At 39.0% G+C, this 20,543-nt stretch overlaps 1 protein-coding gene across 6 annotated transcripts in view; it reads left to right on the plus strand.

The window, feature by feature from the left end:
* The window catches only part of POU2F1 (POU class 2 homeobox 1), a 101,518-nt gene that overhangs the window by 45,257 nt on the left and 35,718 nt on the right, over positions 1-20,543 (plus strand). For 2 of the 6 annotated variants that reach the window (XM_057410534.1, XM_057410535.1), the window contains exons 1-3: positions 4,230-5,244; positions 10,369-10,434; positions 17,925-18,025. In XM_057410534.1, coding sequence (XP_057266517.1) covers positions 5,217-5,244; positions 10,369-10,434; positions 17,925-18,025 — 195 coding nt within the window. In that variant the 5' untranslated portion in view covers positions 4,230-5,216. Of the gene's footprint in view, positions 1-4,225; positions 5,245-10,368; positions 10,435-17,924; positions 18,026-20,543 lie in introns of those variants that run through there. The other 4 variants (XM_057410533.1, XM_057410531.1, XM_057410529.1 and 1 more) reach the window with 4 other exon arrangements.

A 20,543-nucleotide genomic window follows, 5' to 3' on the forward strand; every position in this document is an offset into this window, starting at 1 on the left:
TCAGGAGAGGTAAAACTTAAGGTTTTTTACTCTTCAAAATTTCTGTGATTTCTAAGTATTATGATGGCTTTATGGCTCACAGTTGCGATTTTGAGCAAGTGTTGACTGCAGTGAATTTGTATCCTATGCTTCTGAAAACACTCAACAGAATGAAAGCAAAGCTTTAATATAATGTGGTATGGCTTGTAGGCCTTAAAGGGAGGGCAAAACTGTGCAGATGATGCTCTAGAATGATAGAATTAGCCATGAGTTCCAAATGAGGCTCAGTTTGCTTGTGACAGCTATAATGTTTCCTCCTCCTCAGACACTGGTACTATATTGTGAGTTTGTCATGACCAAAATTTTCTTAAATCATGATAGTTGTTACCTTCTGTGGACAAAACTAAGTGAGACTTAAAAAACCAAACCCACAAACAACTTCCTTAGTATTTATGTCTCAGGTGCTTATGAATGTCTGCTGCCCTGCATTGCTAAGTTGAATTAGCATTTCCGCTTAGCTGTCTGTATACTTAATTTTCTTCAAAAAAGGTGCAAGAAAGAATTCTGAAAAACATTTTGTGTGGTGGGAAGTTTGAAAGGATAGTTATGATTTGAGTTTGTGAGAGAGAAGTAAAATCAGATGTAGACTAAAGTTCCAATTCATAGCAATTGGGTAATGACCAGTAATTCAAAACCAGGCCAATTTTATTTGACTTTTCCAGACAGCTGCTCTTTGGCTTTCAGAGCAAACTTAGTAATTTTCAGATAAAATCAGTTTTGTTAGCCAAAGCTAAAGGTGGTGGCTAAAATTAGAGCTTCGTTTGCAGCCCTAACTATGAACAGACTGCTGTTTGTAATCACTCTAAGAGGATTGTGCCAACTTTAATAATAGCTAATTATGTGGAAGTATGTGATTTTTATAAACTTGTATGTTGGAGTTGCATTTGATAAAATTTTTATTAGGCTTCATTTGGCTTGTGGAACGGAGATTTGGAAATGTCTTGAGTTAGAATGTGGTAGCTCTGTGTAATGTCAGTTTAGGGTATCTAGGTCCCTGGCTGGCACAGCACATAGAAATAGCCTTACTCAAAGTGTTGCCAGTGTTTGTTGTTGTTGTGCTTAGTCAGGTATTATCCTCAAAGCTCTGATGACCTGTCTTCTTCAGTGGTTCCTCAGGATAAAATATTCTAGATGCTGATAGACTAATGAAAGCCGTATGTTAACATGTTACAATTTATATTTTATTTCCTTTCCTTGTATCATTACAAATACACCATACAAAATGAGAATAATGAGTAGAGTTGTCTTACAGGGTAGTATTGCCCTGTTGTATCAGGCTTGTCACAGAGCTGACTAGTGGCAGAAATTTCCTAGCTGTCATTGAGGGCAGGTAGTAAATGACATTTTAGTAACGTATGGAAACATTCCTGTATAATAAATGAAGATTCTGTTCCCCCATAAAGATGCTGAATAGAATGTTGTTGATAATAACTTATCCCTTTAATTCTGCCTCATTTGTATTGTTTTTTTTTTAACAAAACAGAAACACAAGAGAGAGACAGACCATCTGAATATAAGGGTTTAAGCATCCTTTCCCCTATTTTTTATCAACTTTCACTATCTATAGGACATTGGGGAATAAGTTTTTGGAGTTTACACTCAGTTGGGCATAATAAATGGGAAAAAAAAAAAAACCAAAACGGGAGGAGAAATAAAAGAGGAGGTCTAACCATGGGTTGCATAACCTGCAGGGGAAAATGAAATTCCCTTTCTAAAAAGTTAAGTATTAAGGTACCAAGTGTAATCATTATAACTGAATAAATAAAGTGACATATTGGTGCGACACACAGCAAAACAGAAGAATTCATTTGAATTGGGAAGATACGGAAAATATGTGAAGAGAAGAAGAGAAATGGATTGGAAAATGTCTCCTGAAGCTGTATCTGCAAACTCTGAAATATTTGACTGAAGAAGAGCTACTTTTGCTATACTTGGCTCCATGTTATTGGCTTAATTCCTTTGGTTTTAAGGAAAAGTTCGAATAGAATTATGTGGGGAAAATCATCAATGTAAGAGTTGTAGGATTGGGTGAAGAGGAGAGAAATAATTGTTGAGGTGTCTGTAGGTGTGCGGGATGTAGAGAGATTTTTGTACTGATGAGTGCAAGGTGCACCTATTTATCTTCTTAGAGGTGCCTCTAGAGCAAAAATGAAACATTGTATGCAGAGCCCAGCCTGGTATTTTGCTTTAATATGAGTACTGGAAGAATGACTTTGGTTTTAGGGTATGAAGTAACTTTTAACGTAAGAAACCAGAAACAAAAGGATGGCCAATGATGTGGCAGAACCTAAAGAGAATGTTAAACTAGCATATCCAGCTATTGGTTTTGAATCTGGGTGGTATACACTATTTCTCCCCAAACCTTTTCATACTTGTGTCTTCAGGCCTCCTTCAGAAGCCTGCCAGATAAATAATTGCAGAAGTATGGCCTAAATGAAACAATAGGATTTATTTTGGCCAAAAATTAAGAAGTTCTGTAAAACAGAACAAAATTGTAAAACAAAATTGTCAAAGAGTGAAGTGGTTGCTGGCAGAATGGTACTCTTCTCCCTCCCTTTGTTAGCTTGATAAGTCAAAGGTTTTATTTCAGTTAGCAGCTTAGTAGAAGTTACAGTTCAAAAGAATGTTTGTGTTTGTGTTTGGAAGTTACAGTTCAAAGGAATGTTTGTTTGTATTTGGGTTGGCATTCATATTTGGGAATGGGAAGAAAATTTTTGCCTTGTCTTTGTTAGCTATCAGTGCAATGTTGATAGTATGGATGGGCTGTGGTACCACCAGCACACTTGGCTAACTGCTTCAGGCATGTCCTTCCCTGGCCTTTATTTGCTGTTTGCTTATTCTGTTATTTGATACGAGTCATCCATCGCTACACACGTGCCTGCTCTTAACGGTAACTTCCTGCAGTCATGTGCTTTTGATGCTGCACCTGTGTTCAACCAGCTCAACACAGGCTCTCATTTGAAAGGAATCCCAAGATAACACTGCTGTTCTCTTACTATGCATCTAGCTGCCTCCCCTCAGCCACTGTTAAACTGGCATTTGCTTTGTGAAGTGCTTGGCTTGTTACAGCATTTGTGCTCAGACTCTTCTGATGAAGCAAGTGGATTATCTCCCAGTGCACTCCAACAGCATGTATGAAAGAGTAATGTTTCATACACTAAAATGTAACTGAAGGGTCTGCAAACCATGGAGATGTCCCTCTGAGTTCTCAATGGGACACATGAATGAGTAGAAAACCAAGTTTTTAGACAAATATTAGGAAAACCTATCCAGTACACCCAGTTGTTTCCCTGCAGCTGGGGTCACCTTACGTTCTTGCAATCTTTTTCAGGTGTAGCTCACTCATGCTAAATATATAGCAGGGAACATCTTGTGTTAAGTAGAGATAGGAACCCAAACAGAAGAGGTCAAGGATGGAAATAAATTCCACTCAGTACTGAATGATTGAGAAATCCCTTTTCTGTCACTCCCTCTTCTTGTTTGGAGAGGTGGTACTTGAATTCATTTCAGAAATGAGAAGAAAAGTAAAGATAACGTGAGGTTTTTTTGGGTTTTTTTTTGTTTGTTTGTTTTGTTTTATGGGTTGTGGGGTGATTTTTGTTTTTTGTTTGCTTGTTTTTTTTTTAAGAAAAATACCCCTACCCTTTCAGTTCACATTAACATCTGGAAGTGAGTGGCTCAAGCCTATAGTCACCTGCATCATCACATTATCTTTTCCTGATCAGAATGTGGAATATTGAATGTTGTGATGTACACATTACATTAAATTTTTATCTAGATGTTCTTGCATTATATATCTTGGTATTTGTGTGTTAAATGATTTGAGATGGCTTAATAGCTTGTTAGTACAACCAGTTGTGTGGACCACTTTTGGAAAAGAAGATAGATGCCTCCACAGACCAAAGCCTTTTCCCAGTTCTCTGGTCCTTCAGTGTACTTTGTGGTGACGGCTGCAAGCGTGTTCTGGTCATCAGTGAGTGGTTCAGAGATGTAACCTGGCTGTAAAGTGCCCCTTTCAAAGGCCATAGCTTCACAGTAAGCTTTCTTTAGCTATATTGTATACATTTATGGCAGGGATTAGTAGTAGTTTTTTTGTTTTTTCTTGGAAGTCATTGGAAAGCAGGAGTAAATCTATTTTGATTTCACTTGGGATAGATTAGTGGGTGTCAAATGTTACACAGTACTTGATGTATCTACTGCTGTTAAGTTGGCCATGGCAAAGGGATTACCCAATAATGAATTGCCAAGCTCTTCAGCCATTTAAAGGGAATCGTGCTGCTTCCTTGCCCTGGTGGTACTCTCTTTCCTGCCCAGGACCTTCTTGTGACAGTTCGTGTTTGGAAATGGAAAACTCCACGCAGATGTCCAAGCACCGGTTTGACAGCTTTGTGTTCAGCTTCTACCTTGCTAATTGTTTTTGTGGATTATTTGGATTGTGTAAAAAGCTTTTTCCAAATCCCCTTTATTACTGAAGTTATTGTTGCCAGCAGGAATAAAATTAAAGGTGCTTAAGTCTGTAGAGTTGTTTCTAATTTGTACGTGTCATTTCAGTGGCATTTGAACAGAACTCTCTCTCTTCCCCTCCCTGCTCCCCTGTGGTACTGTGTTGAGCTAGGGCTAAGAAGCCAAGCCATTGGAAGAAAATTCATTTTGTTTCCTAATTATTATGCTGGCACTTGGGAGATAATTTTTCCCTTCATGCACTGCCAATTAATATGCAAATGAGCTGATAAATATTTATACCGTGATTTAAATTATGCAGGGAGCGCTTTCAGTGTACTCTGCAAATGAATTGTTCATGGACTTCAAAGTGCTGGCTGCTGTGCTAACGAGAGGAGATTTGCATAAGGCCCTAATCAGGCGCATACTGATTAAGCTTCATTATGGAAACTGCCAGCTGCAATCTTTGTTTCTATTTTATTACAAAAAGGGGAACTTTTCACGCTTCAGTCGCCTTGACAATGTCAGACACAGCTAGTAGGAGAGACTAAAACTCCACAGAGCAACTGAAGTTTCCCTGTTCACTTGAAGATTGCTATGGTGTAACTGAAGTTGTATTTCTTCTCCCACCTCCCCACTCCCTTTCGTGTTCAGTCAAGACCAGTAGTGTAGATTTGATAGAAATTGCCATTCTCTCTTTCCTTGGACTATCTGAACCTGTAGAGGATACCACAGCAATGCTGGACTGCGGTGACTACGTTATAGGTGGGTACCAGCTCAGCTCTTTCTTAACAGCATTTAATATGGACATAGGGGCTGTGAGGTTGACTATGCATAGAGGCTTACTTGCATATGCAGAGGTGAGAGGAAGTATTTGTAAGGCTGAAGCTCACCAGTGAATCGGAAGCAAGTAGCTGCCTGATAGATGGATAGATCTGTACCAGGGAAATACATGGTCTGGTTGGTTGGGGTTTTTTTTTTGGTGTTTTTTTGTTTGTTTGTTTTTTTTTTGTTTTGTTCTTTCCCTCACTCCAGGAGAATGTTTCCTCTGCACTGGAGAGATTTGCTGCTAGGCTTGGATGATATTAATACAGACCTATTGCTTTTAGGATTTCAATCTGAGAAGCATTTGGCTTCTGACAAGCACTGGACTTGACTTGCATATCTGTGTTGTGAATTCTAAAGCATTAAAATAAATAAGAGTCCCAGTCTCAAAGAATTTAGTAGTTTTATTGAGCCGTTCCCCAACAGAATGTATATTATGTCTGTGTATTTCTAATATAACAGCAAGGTTCTTCATGTGTAATAGAAAACAAGGTGGAGTGCGTGGTGGTTGCCATTGATAGTGTTGCAAGCTATGCCTAAGGTTACTGGGATAATGTATTTCCTGCAGTGAGATTCCATCAGGACTGCAGAACAGACATGCCATAATTTCTTTATATCTTTTAAAGTTATTTATGATAACAGATCATCCTAATTTGACAATAGATTTTATTTCTTTTTCAAGGGTCTTTCCCCAAAGCTCAATTTATAGATTTTTTTTTCCTTCTTTTGATTCCATTTTTCAAGTTCATGTAATAACTTGTATATCAAAGTAGAAGAATATATTTTTGGATGGTAAATTTTGAAGCAGACAACTGAATACTTGTTTCTGAATATGATTTTGTTTTGTTTTTTTGTTTTAATGAATTTCAAAAGAATTTGTGGCATGTTTTCACTCACATAGAACTTTGGGGGGGGGGGTATTTGTTTTTTTTTTGTTTGGCTTTTTTTCATACATGTTAGTGAATCGTTTTTGCTGGTGCTGATGGAGTACTGAGTACTCCATCACCATACTTCTTGCACTGGGTGAAAGAAAAAAGTTAATGATATATTCTACATTAAGATTTTCTGTGTTTTGCTAGCTATGTATAGTCTCTAATATACTCCAGGTTGGTGCAGTGTCTGTTATTTTTTCCGAATACTGCTTGCAGTGTTACTGGGGGTATGTGAAAGCTTGGCGCAGCACTGCCTTATGACAACCTCAGCCCCCACTACCAGAGTAGCAGTACTGAATGTATTCACTCCTGAGAGTTTGATTTCAGTCATGCACCTGCTGCTTTCTATCCTTCCTTCTGTGGAGTTTGTGCTTTAGATAATTTTGGCAGAAGTTGCAGCCCAGGGCCTTTACTTAAAACCTGAGTAAAATGTAAAGAAAAAAGAAAAGGTGAGGGCATTATGGTTTGGATTTTTTTTAGGCCACTTCATTTGTTATTCTTTTAACTCTAAAGCAGAAATTGTATGAGCATGTATAAGTCAAATAATCTTTTTATTTGACATATAATGAATCTGTAAGTTTAATATCCTGCGGATATATCTGTTTTTCTGGTAGTAGTTTTGTGCTTCAGATGTATGCCATACCATTTGCAATGGAAATGGCGGCATTGTTCTTGGTGCTTTATATGCAGAAGGCCCACAGAATGAACAAGACATAGTCAGCTGGTGAAATAATGGATGCTATCCTTCATTTGAACTTGACGTTTTTTCACTCAACTTGCTGCTTTTTTGCAATAGCAATGTTTGAGGTCTTTGTTAGAAATGAACCTTTACAGTAAAATAGTCTTCATTTAGACATACTTTTGGTAGCTGAGTAAACTTCGTGTATGTCTAATACTAGGAAACACTGAAACCCTTTTTTAAAAGGATTTAATTTGCAGCATAGCCCGACAGAAAAGCATGTCTTGGCTCATTTATGAAAAGAGGTCTGTACAGTTATAATTTTGTCCTTGAGGAAACTTGCTGGTCTTCCAGGAAAGTTTTGTTGTAGGAACCTGCTCATGCTGAGGGAATAGTCACTATGTTGCTTGGAGTTCTGTGCACAGAGCAGTTCTGTCCCCTTTTGGGTTCAGTTTGTTTACCATTAGTATCCTGCGTGGTGATTTCAATGCTTTAATTTCTGTAACAAACTAGTACAGGAGGTCCTGTGTTGTTTACCTTGCAAGAGCTTTTTGAAGTGGTTTGGTGAATAGATCCCATGTTGCTGAGATATGACCTTTCAGCCTGTGCTCTTCCCTTTTGTGGTCATTGCTGTCATGAGTTCAAGCTAACCTTATGCTCTGGGTTTAAAAAACACATCCTGTCTCCAATGGCCCCATGAGTTAACCCAGTTTCCAAAATATAACCAAATATACTGGCCTTCTAAGCCCTCTTTGCTCATATTCATTCCTGTTGGATGACAACCCTTTGTGTCTAAAGGGAACTCTCCTGTTCAGTGTTCTCTGAAACTAAACTGATTTCAGTAGCCATCTGTGGGTCCAGGAGTGAACTAATGCTGTTTATCAAATGAATGTTGCCTATCACTTTAAATAAATGAGCTATTGCCACAACAATAAACTCAATTTAAGACACGTGCAACTTCTAGATAGCAAATAGGTTGTATGTTTTAAATACAGATCTGTCAGCATGGATGGACGCATCAACAACAAACATTTCTGTGCAGTCAGTGGAACTCATGTTCTGTTTCTAGGTTGTGGATCATGCTATCTAAACTTGGAAAATAACAAAAGAAGGAGCTGGGAAGCAGTAGGTTCTGCATCTCCAACATGAGCAGAGCTCTGTCTTTCAAGACTGTGAACTCATAGCTTGAATCTGCTAAGCAGCTTTTTGCTGAAGTGTGGGCCAGCAGTGCTGAGCTGGAAAGTATCTTCTCACTCACTTCCCCTTTCCAAAATCAGTTTAGAATCATAGAATCATAGAATAGTTAGGGTTGGAAAGGGCCTTAACATCATCTAGTTCCAATCACCCTGCCATGGGTAGGGACACCTTGACTAAACCATATCACCCAAGGCTCTGTCCAGCATGGCCTCGACCAACGCCAGGGATGGAGCATTCACAACTTCCTCGGGCAGCCCATTCCGGTGCCTCACCACCCTTACAGTAAAGAACTTCTTCCTTATATCCAGTCTAAACTTTGCCTGTTTAAGTTTGAACCTATTAGCCCTTGTCCTACCACTACAGTCCCTAATGAAGAGTCCCTCCCCAGCATCCTTATAGGCCCCGTTCAGATACTTCAGGTTGCTGTGAGGTCTCCATGCAGCTTCTCTTCTCCAGGCTGAACAGCCCCAACTTCCTCATCCTGTCTTCATATGGGAGGTGCTCCAGTCCCCTGGTCATCCTCATGGCCCTCCTCTGGACTTGTTCCAAGAGTTCCATGTCCTTTTTATGTTGAGGACACCAGAACTGTACACAATACTCCAAGTGAGGTCTCAGGAGAGCAGAGTAGAGGGGCAGGATCACCTCCTTCGACCTGCAAATGTTTAACACATTTGCCTTTATGCTAAGAGTGACGTTGGTAGTTCAGATCTCTTACATGTGTCTGACTTTTGAAAGATTTAAGCATAGGCATAGGAACATTCTGCATTCAAGTGCACCAGTTGTTTACATGGAAGTTTACATTTGTTTTAAAAATATTGACATTTCTTGACTTGTGTTTTCTAACTGCTTATTGGAGTTTTTCCAAGTTGGATGTCTCTTATCTTTTCTCTCACACATGCTGCATTTGTAATTAGCTCACTCCTGTTCCTGCCCCACACTCCCAGCGAGGCTTCATCTTGACTCCTGTTTTCATTCAGGCCCCTGTCCATGTACTTCATTCATCCTGGCTGGTGCTTGTGTTCCTCTGCTGCTGTCACCCGTGGTTCCATTAGCCTGGGGGTGGCACTGGTCTCTCCAAGCAATAGCAGGTGATAGTGTACAGCAGCAGTCTGGTTTCTCATTTTCAAGTCTCACAGACTGCCAAGCAGAGAAGTGTCTGAGCATTCTTGGAAATACCTGAGGGAAAGATGCAGCAGTTAATGCTGTTACTGTATTCTTCAGCCCGCTGTTATTTTGGTAATCTCTGCTTTAATGAAAGTACATGACAGAGGTAACCTTTTAAGCACCTAGCAAGAGAATATCCTGAGTAAAGCATTCATTGTAGTTGCATTTAACTGCTTGTGGGAATGGAAGAATATGCTTAAGGATTTGCTTATGCTTCATTTTATGAACTGTCTTGAGATTCTTTTTGTAGTTTTGGTTTGTGATAATGTGTCACACTGAGGTCAGTAGCAAGATAAGAGGAGGTAATAAGCTGGAGACCTGATGCTGTCACAGAACATCTGTATAGATTTCTGTATAAGGAAACTATATTCTCTCTCTGCCATCTGGAGAGGCCCTCTGCATTGCGCTATGTTCAGCTGACAAGCTGAAACCAAGAGCAGACTTTTCAATAGGTTTCATACAGAGGGCAGAGGAAGAGGAATTGTTTTATATTTGTACTGCTTTGCATGAATATATAGGAAATATAAAAATCACTTAATATCAGTAATTTTACAGGCATTCCTGTAAAATGAAAATGCAGTGTTAGAAAAATGGCATCTGTTTAATTAAAATGACTGAATTTCCTTTCTCTCCTAGGTGGGGGGAAGGAGGGAGGAATGGCAGGGACGACACAAGAATAATGCAGGCCATGGTGGTCAGACTTAATATTTTTGAATCTTGATGTAGTCATTGTGCCTTCCTTTTTTTTTTCCCCTTCCCCCCTTTTTGCTTCTGTGACTTTCATTGTATTGAAAATTAGGTTTCTACCTGGCTTTGCCCTCTAGCATGCTGTCATTTATGCCCTTAACACCATGTTTTCACGTGTGGGAATAATGACATACTAAATTTTGAAACAGTATTTATCTGGAAGGTTCAGTATTGTGTTCTGCTTCTGATCGTTCTTTTTGTGTTATAATCTGAATTAGGCTAAAGTACATATAACATTTCTGATGTTATATGAGACGGTAAGAATAGTTTTTTGGTTGTTTTGTGTTTTGTTTTTTTTTTTTAATTTCCCTATATTAGTTTATCTTTATCTGTGTTTTAATGCAGACTCAAGAATGAACAATCCGTCAGAAACCAGTAAAACATTGATGGAGAGTGGGGATGGGAATACAGGTAAGAAATGATGAATTGGTGTGCAGGTATTTGCTGGTGGAATTCAATGGATATTAAAAGCAAATTTTCTTCACCAGTTTACAGGAATCTAAACAAACCAAACCCCACACCTCCTGTTCATAAGAGACTTGGAAATGCTTTTGTCATGTCAATAAACCTACTGTGTGCAGGGCATGTTTCACACCTGCTGTAACCCTTTGTACAAGATTCCCCTTCCCCATTTCCTGTGTCTGTGATGTTTCTCATATTGTGGAAGGTGTGGTGGCATTAGCTCTCCATGAGTAGTCTCATTTATTTTCCTGGCAGAACATATCTTCAGCACTTTTAACTTGGTCATTTATGTGTGGTTGAAATTTTCCCTGGCAGATGTGGGCCACTGACTGATCTTGTTTCCAATTTAGATTTCATTTAAGCTCTCACAACAGTTCTTAAAAATAAGGCAAAGGGAGAAATCATAATTTCTCAACATCAAAAAAAAAAAAAAGGAGCCATCTTTTCTGTTATTTTCCCATGTGTTAAAACAGAACCTTGAAATTTGGCCGGGAAAGAACAGCCTTTGTGTCAGGGCCATTGTGCTTCTTAGCACATCCTTAAGATGTGGCCAAGTTCGAAGCCATTGAAGAAGCTTGTTAAGCCACTAAAACTCAATCACGCTGTCTCAGGCTTTAATTCCTTTCTGGAGGTAATTTAATGTTCATTTTAGAAGCAAGAGAAATGACAGTTCTCATTCTTTGTGCAAGGCTTTAATAAAGATAAGAGTGACTGAATGTTCCCGATACTGATCCGAGAGGCTGGATGTCTTCTGCCTGTACATGGGGTCAGCCAACAGGAATTCTGCTTGCTTATTAATGTGTGTTTTGTTACTGGCATCTCATTTTTTTTTAAATTTCTGTTGTATTTGTAATAGGAGAGAGATAAATTCTTTTTATTTACAAAGATAATTTTTTTCTGGTTCTAATACTCGTTTAGGGTGATAGAAAACATTATTTCAAAAAACATGGGCTGTAAATATTTCATAATCATAAACAGCATCAAGAGAACAATGGCTTTAAATATCCCCATAGAATCCTTTTAGCTGGATCGTGTGTGTAAACTTCTGAAAAATTCAGACTCCTTGGCTTTGCGTGACTGCAGTTCCCTGTGTATACGTTTTCCAGAGTGCCCTCCCAAGAGACTTCCTGGGAGCACAGCTTTAGCATTTTCACCTGAACTGAGCTGTTAAAGAGGAGGACTTGGTTGATTCAGAGGTAGTTCATTATCACAGTAGTATTGCATCTGCTTCAGCAGAACCCTGGCTCTGCTCTCCTAGGCAAATACTTCATCAGCGTGAAGAGGGTGGTCATGATATAAAAAAATCAATGCATTGCAAAGCTGCATGTAGGTTCTTTCATTACATAAGGCAATACAATGTCTTTATTTTTTTATAGTCTAACAGGTTAGTTATTACAAAAGTTTGACTCTTACTGGTGTTTGGACCTTTTGCAAACATTGCTTCTGCAATTTAAATGTTCCTGGTCATTCCTTTCAGTTTTGTTTCCTGACTTTTTAAATGATGCAGTCTAAAGTAATGTGTAATTTTTGAGGGCCCTTTGTTCTGCACTCAGTGTTTGGTTGTGTTTTTGTTAAAATACAGTGCTCATAAGATGCTGGCGGTAGTGACTAATGGAATTTGTGACATTTTTGGAGGGTCAAGCATCAGTTGCATTAGTCAGCGGCAGATGTGAGTATTCCATGAGAGGAATACTCATGGAATGTAATCCTAGGCTTGTGATCAGGGTACTTAGATTATGGTTTTGGGCTCTGTGCTTACTTAGTGAAAAGAACCCAGCCTTCAGCTCAGATCCTAAGGAGCTGGAAGTACCATTGATTGTCCAGGGATTTCTGAAGCAAAATGTTTGAAGAGCATTTTTATTAACACTCAGAGGTTTTGTTTTTGTAACTTTCTGTAACTATCTATTTTCCAGTGACATTTGTAAATCATGTGAATCTGCTGTGCAAGAACTACTAGTCTATCTTTAAAACCTCAGAGGATGTTTGTTTGGATCATTTCTGTTTTAAACTGTAGTAAGCTGATGCAACTTGAAAGTTTGAAGAGAAATTACTGTAGGGCATGGAATTTACGTTTGGCAGAACTAGTCTTCTCAAGGAAAAAAATAAATACCATTGCCACTGGTAAAGATGACTTATCATCAGTAGTTCTCTGATCTGACAGCTAAGTTTCAAGGAAGCTAACAAGTCAGGGTTTTGTGTTTCTGACTCTATTTAGGGAACATAGTACAGTCACCCCAATACACTGGTTACAATAAAATGCCTGAAACAGTTTTTAACTTTAAAATTTTTGTGTTAACTGGACTCCCCTTTTAAACATCTGCAAAAGCAACTCCGTATTTCATGTCTTGATGAGTACAAGAGTTGTTGGATGGCTGTTTTCACAAGAATATGAATTGATCAAATGGTGTTGGGTATTGCAGAATTACAAAAATCTTTTCCAGCCTTCAGTTGTGGCTGGACAGTCTGTTTAGTATCTAGTGGGAAAAAAGAGGGAAGTACATAGTGTGGCTTTACAGTAAACAGTCGTTTTGGTTTCCTTTTTATAGGTTGCAGCATAGAATTTTCCAAAACAACTCAACCTTGTTTGTTTCTTTGTGCAATGCATATTCTTTATTTAGAAGCTGTATGAATTCAGTACTATGAAAGCCAAGGTTATAATGTCTGTGGTAGCTGGTGTATTATGACATGCATTGACATAGCAGTAAAATAATAGTATTAAGTGTAGCATTTGGAAGGATTCTTGTTTGCATTGCTCCATTTTCAGAGATTGGTTTTTCCAGTTTCTGTAAGAAGAAAGTCTGTAGCAGCATTGGAGAGGAACCATGAAATATTCTTTAACTGCAAAAATTTGAAACAAAAATTAATGCTAAACTTCTTAGTAATATGGACAAGGAATCAGCAACTTCTTTCTCAGTCCACGTAGGGAGAGGGAAATTTACTGCTGGTGCTGGAAGATGTCTCCTAGAGCACTGTGCAGATAGCCACTCAAGATACTTTTGAAATCTTCCTTCTCCTTGTTTGCCTTCCCTTCCTGAGTCCTTTCTTGAACTTTACTCCACATCTCCCCGGACCTGTAGTTCCTCACTCCTCTTCTTACGTGATTTGTAAACGCTGACTGAAGTCTGATAATTATGATGATTTGAGAGTATTGACTGTAGGTGCAATTTTACTTTGTCATGCCTTTATCCTCTGCAGGTACAATTCTAAGCCACCGTAAACTAATCCATATTCAGGGTGTCCTGGTACTTAGTATTCTCTTTCTTTTCCTGGAATGGTGCTGAATGAGAATGGTTCAAAGATTTGATTTGGCTGAAAATGAATTAAACTTAATACTGGTTTTCATCCAAACCAACTCCATGAAGTAGCCAACCAGATGGCTGATTTTATGGCAGAATTTGACCATGCTCAAGTTGCATTGGACTAGGGCTGTAAGGGTTGAAGTTTCATGATACAGCTCGATTCAGTCTTAACAACTGAGTTAGGGCAGGCGCATTTCCCTGCTAACACATCTCTGAACTTTCCTGCTTTGCATTATCTGCTGCTGGCTGGGTCCAAAGGCAAGTTATCTCATGTAACTGGGAGAAAACTAACTTGGCCAAAAGAAGAAACAGTTCCCATGGATAGTTTTCTAATCAGTTTTGAAAGGTGAATTGTCTTACTGCTGTGTCCGTGAACTACAAAGAGAGGTAGGACAGTGTCCTGGGTTCAGCAGTAGCAGTCATGTTTCTCCTTCTTGGTAGCTGGTGTAGTGCAGTGTTTTGACTTTCACCTCCTGAACAGAGCTGATAACAAGGATGTTTTGGTTTGGCCAAGGACTTTGTGAGCCTCATGCTCTGCCAGGGAGGAGGGGAAGCCAGGAGGAAGCAGAGACAGGACACCTGACCCAAACTGACCAAAGAGGTATTCCATACCACAGCACGTCATGCCCAGGATGTAACTGGGAGTTAGCCGGAAGGGCTGGGAGACGGCGGGGTTGGAGGAGGTATCGATCGGAGCTTGGTTGGGCTTGGGGGGCGAGTTATCTGTCAGCTGGTGCTGAGGTGTTGTATTCTCTTCCCTTGTTATTTCCTTTATCATTATTATCACTGGTGGTAGCAGTAGTGATCTGTGTTATACCTTAGTTACTAAACTGTTCTTATCTCAACCCGTGGGAGTTGCATTCTTTTCGATTCTCCTCTCCGTCCCTCCGGGAGTAGGGGGAGGGAAAGAAGGGGGGGGGGGGGTGTGAGTGAACGAGTTACCTGACTGGGTTTAAACTACGACAGACAGGGACAGTGTAGTTGGATCCAAGTTCCCACTCCTTGGTAGTTTGTTGGTTTTTGACGGTTTTTTGGTGTTTTTGTTTGCTTGTTTGGTGTTTTTTGTTTGTTTGGTTTTTTGGTGTGTTTTTTTTAATGTGTTTTTTGTTTGGTTTTTGGTGTTTTGTTGTGTTTTTTTTTTTGTTGTTGGTAAGATGTTAGATCAGCTCTAGCAGTTACAGGAGCTGGGATGGAGATGGAAAAGGTGGAAATACTTGGGATTGTTAAAATCACAGTACTTGTGATTGCATCTGCCATGTCTATTTATCACCATGGCTATTTGCAGTTAACTCCTTATCTTGGGCAGAAGTGGCATTCTGGTCCTTCCATGTCCTTACGGTGTACTGACCTGCTTCTGACAGCTCCCATTTTCCAGTCTCCAAATTTTTTAGATTCCAGAGAGGTGGTGTCACATACTTATGAGCATCTTAAGAGCAAGGCATCTCGTGCTGGATTCAGAGTTTATTTTCCTTGCTGGTCTTCAAAAGACATACGCATCCTGTGATAAATTCAAGCAGCCTGGGTACCATTCCTGATGAAACTAAGGGAATGGGAAAGGGAAGGGATACTTACTGTACTTCCAAATACCAAAGAAATTTTAAGATGCAGGTAGAACAGAGAATGAGCAGTGTGGATTGGTGGTTTATTTTGGTTTTTTTTTTTTTTTTTTTCTCTGACTTTGGTTTTAGGAGGCATGGGGAGAGGGGGTTGGAGTCCTTCAAGGCTGAATTTAAAGAAAACTTTTTTTTCCTCTCAGTAACTGCCTAAACTGGTTCTTGGGACCCGTAGAGATTTTGAGCTCAGTCTTGGAAGTTGCTTTGTTCAAAGCTATTAACCCTAGGAGGCTTGTTTAAATTTCCCTATTAAGAGTCAGCAGAAGTGCTTATTTCTGTGTATTATTTCTGCGCACATGCGTAGCACTCCTCTTTTAATTACAGTATCCTGATTTAAGGCTCTTTTTAAAAGACAGTTCACTAGGGCAGCTTCACCTATTTATTTAAGGTGAGGCTTCCAGCTAGTCTTCTCAGATATGGATAATATTTTTGAACTCTGCAAGTTTCCAATTGAAATTCAAACTTACAGTAAGTTTTCTTATCTGTAATTATTTTTTTTCCTACTTGGAGGTGCCTGCCAATAGTTGAAAATTCATTCAAAGCATCTGCTTAAATGAGGAGGTGGTAGAGTTTTGTTTGTCAGAAATTACTTTTTGTCAGGAATTATTTATATATATTTACCCAAGCATTTTCCCACTCCCTTTGACCTTCTGCATTGAGCTAATTCTGCAGTTTACTGGACAAAAGGAAAATAGATGAGATTATCATAGAATCATAGAATGGGTTGGAGGGAATTCAGTTCCAACCTTCCTGCCACGGGCCAGGGACACCTTCCACTAGAGAAGGGTTCTCCAAGCCCCATCCAACCTGGGCTTGAACACTGCCAGGGATGGGGCAGCCACAGCTTCTCTGGGCAATCTGTGCCAGCACCTCATGACCCTCACAGTTAAGCATTTCTTAATATCTAATCTAAATCTACTCTTTTCTGGTTTTAAGCCCTCATCCTATCACTACTTGCTGTTACAAAAATATTGTTACAGCTCTTTCCAGCAGACCACTTTGAATTGGAATTTTAGATTCATTAAGCAAAATAATGTTATGTAGTTTAAAATTTTTTTATTTTAAGTATTTTTAACACGTCTGTGGATCTTTGGCTGCACATGTGTCTCTTAAGTCTGTAAGCCCTGGCCCAAAGCACAGAATTTAAAACCTTGAGAATAGACTAACTCTTCTCCCACAGCACCAGAGGGCCACCTTAGGTTTGCCTTACATGGGTGCTAGAAAGCTTGTGTCATTCCTTAATTAATTAGTGACTGTCTTTGGAAATCTTGTCTGTGTAAGCAGTTTGTAGGTCAAAACAGAAATGTAAAATACTGGATAGTATATTTCACTGGTCAGATTTTAGGCCTGCTTGCTTTTGCAGATGTTTCTAAGGAGTAGCAAACCCCTATTATTGTTTAAGAACTGTGACTCTCTTGCTTAATAGGTAAAGCTAATTTTTATGGCAAAAAATGGTAGATGATGACATAGGAGTCAGTTGAACACCTGCCCATAGGGCACTGACCAAAATCTGATTGTCATCAAGCGTAAACACTCAAGTCTAAAGCTGGTTTTACTTCATTTCAGTCACACAATTTTTAAGATTGCATCATCTGTTCTAGAAATTCCACACAGCCTGGTGCAAGGAAGAAAGGAAGGAAAGAAGGGAGTCTGCCTTCTTTTTAGCTGCTTAAAGTAGTCATACACACCATACAAAACCAATTGTTGATAACGCCTAATGTTGATTTGATCACCTCCCCACGGAATGATTCTTAAAAATTTGTAGTTAGAATCCCTCTTGGCAGAAGAGAAATCTGTGTTAGTTGTGGAAAAAATGTCCACGTCTGTCTCTGTCCCACAGCCCTCCTCCCCTCCAGTTCTTCTCACAACCAGATTATTTGGTGATAGTTTAGGGGTTTTCATGTTTTCTGAGCTGCTTAGGAAGAAGACCGACAAAAATATAGGAAAATAATCAGGTTTTGGTTATAGGAAAAATGGTGTGAGCAAAAGCAAGCCCAAGCAGTTTTGTTATGAGGGCTCTGCACATCCTGGAAATGTGGAGTTACTTTTTTATCAAGAGCAAAACTGTGGCCTGTAACTGCTATGTGTACATGGAACTTCTGTTTTCAGGAAGTATTATTTAGCTGAAAAGTGATTTTTATATGAACATTGTTCTTGCCACTTTCTGAACTTGAAGATAGTCTTCAGCTGCTAGATAGAGAGGACATGGAGAATGTGAATGCCTTAGCAGCACGCATTCATTTGGTTCTCAAACCGTGGCAGAGAATGACAGGGTAATGATGTACATAGGTGATAGAAGCTAAAGAAAATACGACATTGGTTTAATTCAGCTGACACCTCTTATGTTATTGAAGCCTGGAAATAACACTGCTGCCTCACCCCCATTCTCTTTTCAGTAAAAATCTTAAATTCTTGTTACTCTCAGAGTACTTTTCTGCTGCATAGTATTGAGAGAATAGCAAAAGATTTAGGAATATTAATTCTTATTCCATAAAAGTAATAACTAATAGTTCTTATCTCTCTCCAGGCACGCAAACAAATGGCCTGGACTTTCAAAAGCAGCCTGTGCCTGTCGGAGGAGCTATCTCTACAGCCCAGGCCCAGGCCTTCCTTGGGCATCTTCATCAGGTAAGAGAAGACCCATTTTGAAATAAGGTAGACTCGGACAGGTATGAGCACAGCTGCTCTTTTATGTTGTGTGTTCTCTCTTTCTGTGAATGATAGGAACATGCAAAGGATATATGGGTACACCACATGCTTATATAGCTTGGGTGGGAAAAAGTTCTTACTGTGGCACTCACTTCAGTGCGTTAGGCTGCAGAATATGTCAAAATAGGGTGAGACCTATTGGGGGAACTAGAGAGCCCCTTTCTGGGGACTTAAAAATGCCTAAAGCATTTGTATTTTCCCCCTACTCTCCCTGAATTTTAATGGAGATACTGAAAAGCAAGGTAAAATGTAATCGTTTTGATAAAGGATTGTACTGGCCCAGCAGCTGCCAGGGTTCTGAAGCTGTCTCCACCTGATGAATCGAGAAGTGGTGTTGAATGATTCGATCTTTCAAGCTCTTGCACATCAACTCGAGATATAAAGTGATGCTACTTACTAAGCATATACTGTTTGTGAGTTTTAATTTTTTTATTTTTTTAGTTACTTCAAGGACCTGTTTGTGAGATGATATTCAGGCTTCTCCTACTGTCTCTCTGTTCTGCTGATGCTGTGTTTAGTGAATCAAAGCTGAACTTCAGATGTAGGCTGAAGGAAAATAGGGCATCCCTAGGTGGAGAGAAGTATAAGGGGCATTTTCTGTAGTTTTTTTTTAATCTGCTCATACTTGATGTACGAAAACAAATGATGTCCTAATTTCTTTCCCTTCCTCAGCACCAAGATTAAACTTTAAAATACTGTACCTAATTGGCTGACCCTGAATGTTTGAGGTCTGAGGTTGCCCAGTTATTGTGGTATAATTGACATGCTGAAGCTTTTATGCCCTCTTAAAAGAGCTCTGAACTGCCATTTTATTGTGTGGAAGATTCCATACATCAAATAATTACAGTTTTCCTAGTAGTTTGGGTTATATAGGACCTAGGGAGTGACTGTGTTTGAATTTGCTGAACCAATAGGCTGTTGTAGGCTGCCTTTATGTAGAGAGAGGCTGACTAGTTTTCATGGGTTGTCAGTATGTGTTTAGCACAGAGACAGATACAGCTGTTCTGCTGAATTTTGTGTTTGTTTTTAGTCTTCGTTTTGTTACACAGATTGATCTGGGACAGTAATTGTATTTAGCACAATGCTATATTTTGCTTTGGAAATGTATTTATTTAAACAGTTGTCAGGATCTTTGTAACTTCATGTTTGATACGTGTGATTCATTTCTTGAAACTCTAGTTCAAAGGAAAATCTCAGCTATTCTTCTATGTACCTGCAGGTGTGTGGGACTGTATTGTCAAACTGTCCACTTCTAATGTGGTGGCTGCTAGTGGGGTTTTATTCAGCTTTATTTTTCACTGTTATTCACACACAGTGCTTTCCTCCAGACTGATACAAAACATTAGGTTGTAGGCAATATTCAGGAACAGTGTAAGTTTTAATTAGAAATGTTTTTTTTGTGTGTGGTAGAAGCTGTGTCCAAATTGCATTCAAAGATTTTCAGGAATATGCTGGCTGTACTTGAGTGAGATACATTTGTATAGTTTTGCATGGTCTATCTTATATTATTTATTCATTTAAAAATATTATTTCTGAGTATATTTTTTGAGGGCAGGCTAATATAGTTTAGATTATTCTCTGCTGTTAATTCACGTTAAAAGTTGAGATTGCATCAACTTTGTCAAAGTATATTTTTGCTTGTGATGAGGAGGAGGTTTTCTGGGAGTGCTTGCTTAGATGTAGAATATGCTTAGTAACTTCAGCACCTTTGTCTAGAGTGGTAGGAAATATTTCCAAAGTGACTCTCAAGGGTTGCTTGTTCAAATACTCAGTTATTAATCTTGTGTACTGCAATTCAAATGAAAACTCTCCTTCCTGTGCTGGCAGATATGTGGGCTCTCTTTTGTGATGTGTATTATGTGGGGTCATCTTTTTACAGAGGCAAGAGTGCTACGTTTTGCTTTGCTTTATTGTATCCTTATGTGTTTCCTGGTTTTCAAATGAGCAGTGGTTTTCAAACATGACCAGAGGTGGAATTCACTACAGGCTGTAATTCTGACCTTTGAAAGTGTTGGTAATTAATTACATAGCATTCCTTCTTTATATTAGTAGGAGTGGTGGTAGAAACAAGGTGAGACCAACTAAAAAGGTTGTCAGTAAATGAAAATTTAGCATTTGTTGTACAGAGAAAATCCTTATTAAAGATAAAATAACACTTCAAAAATCTCACTTTCTGAAGCATGAGTTTTTCTTCACTGCTAACCCACAAAGACCTTCTTTGAACCTGTTAATTACAAACATTGAATTCAAGTTTTGAGTATACCTGAATCAATACAGCTTTTGTAAAGTGTCTCCACTCTCTGTTTTGAGATCTTTTCAGTGGCTGAGGGCTGTGCATACTTGAACAGGTTGATTTGAGAAAGAGTGTTTATGCTGTGGGTTTTGTGCTATGCAGGTGATTGCTCCTCTGTTGTATAAGAAAGTGGGTAAATGCAGT

The sequence above is a fragment of the Pezoporus wallicus genome, unplaced genomic scaffold, assembly GCF_028554395.1.
Source record: "Pezoporus wallicus isolate ANWC-B61680 ecotype Strahan unplaced genomic scaffold, APGP_CSIRO_Pwel_v1 contig_229, whole genome shotgun sequence".
NCBI lineage: Eukaryota > Metazoa > Chordata > Aves > Psittaciformes > Psittacidae > Pezoporus > Pezoporus wallicus.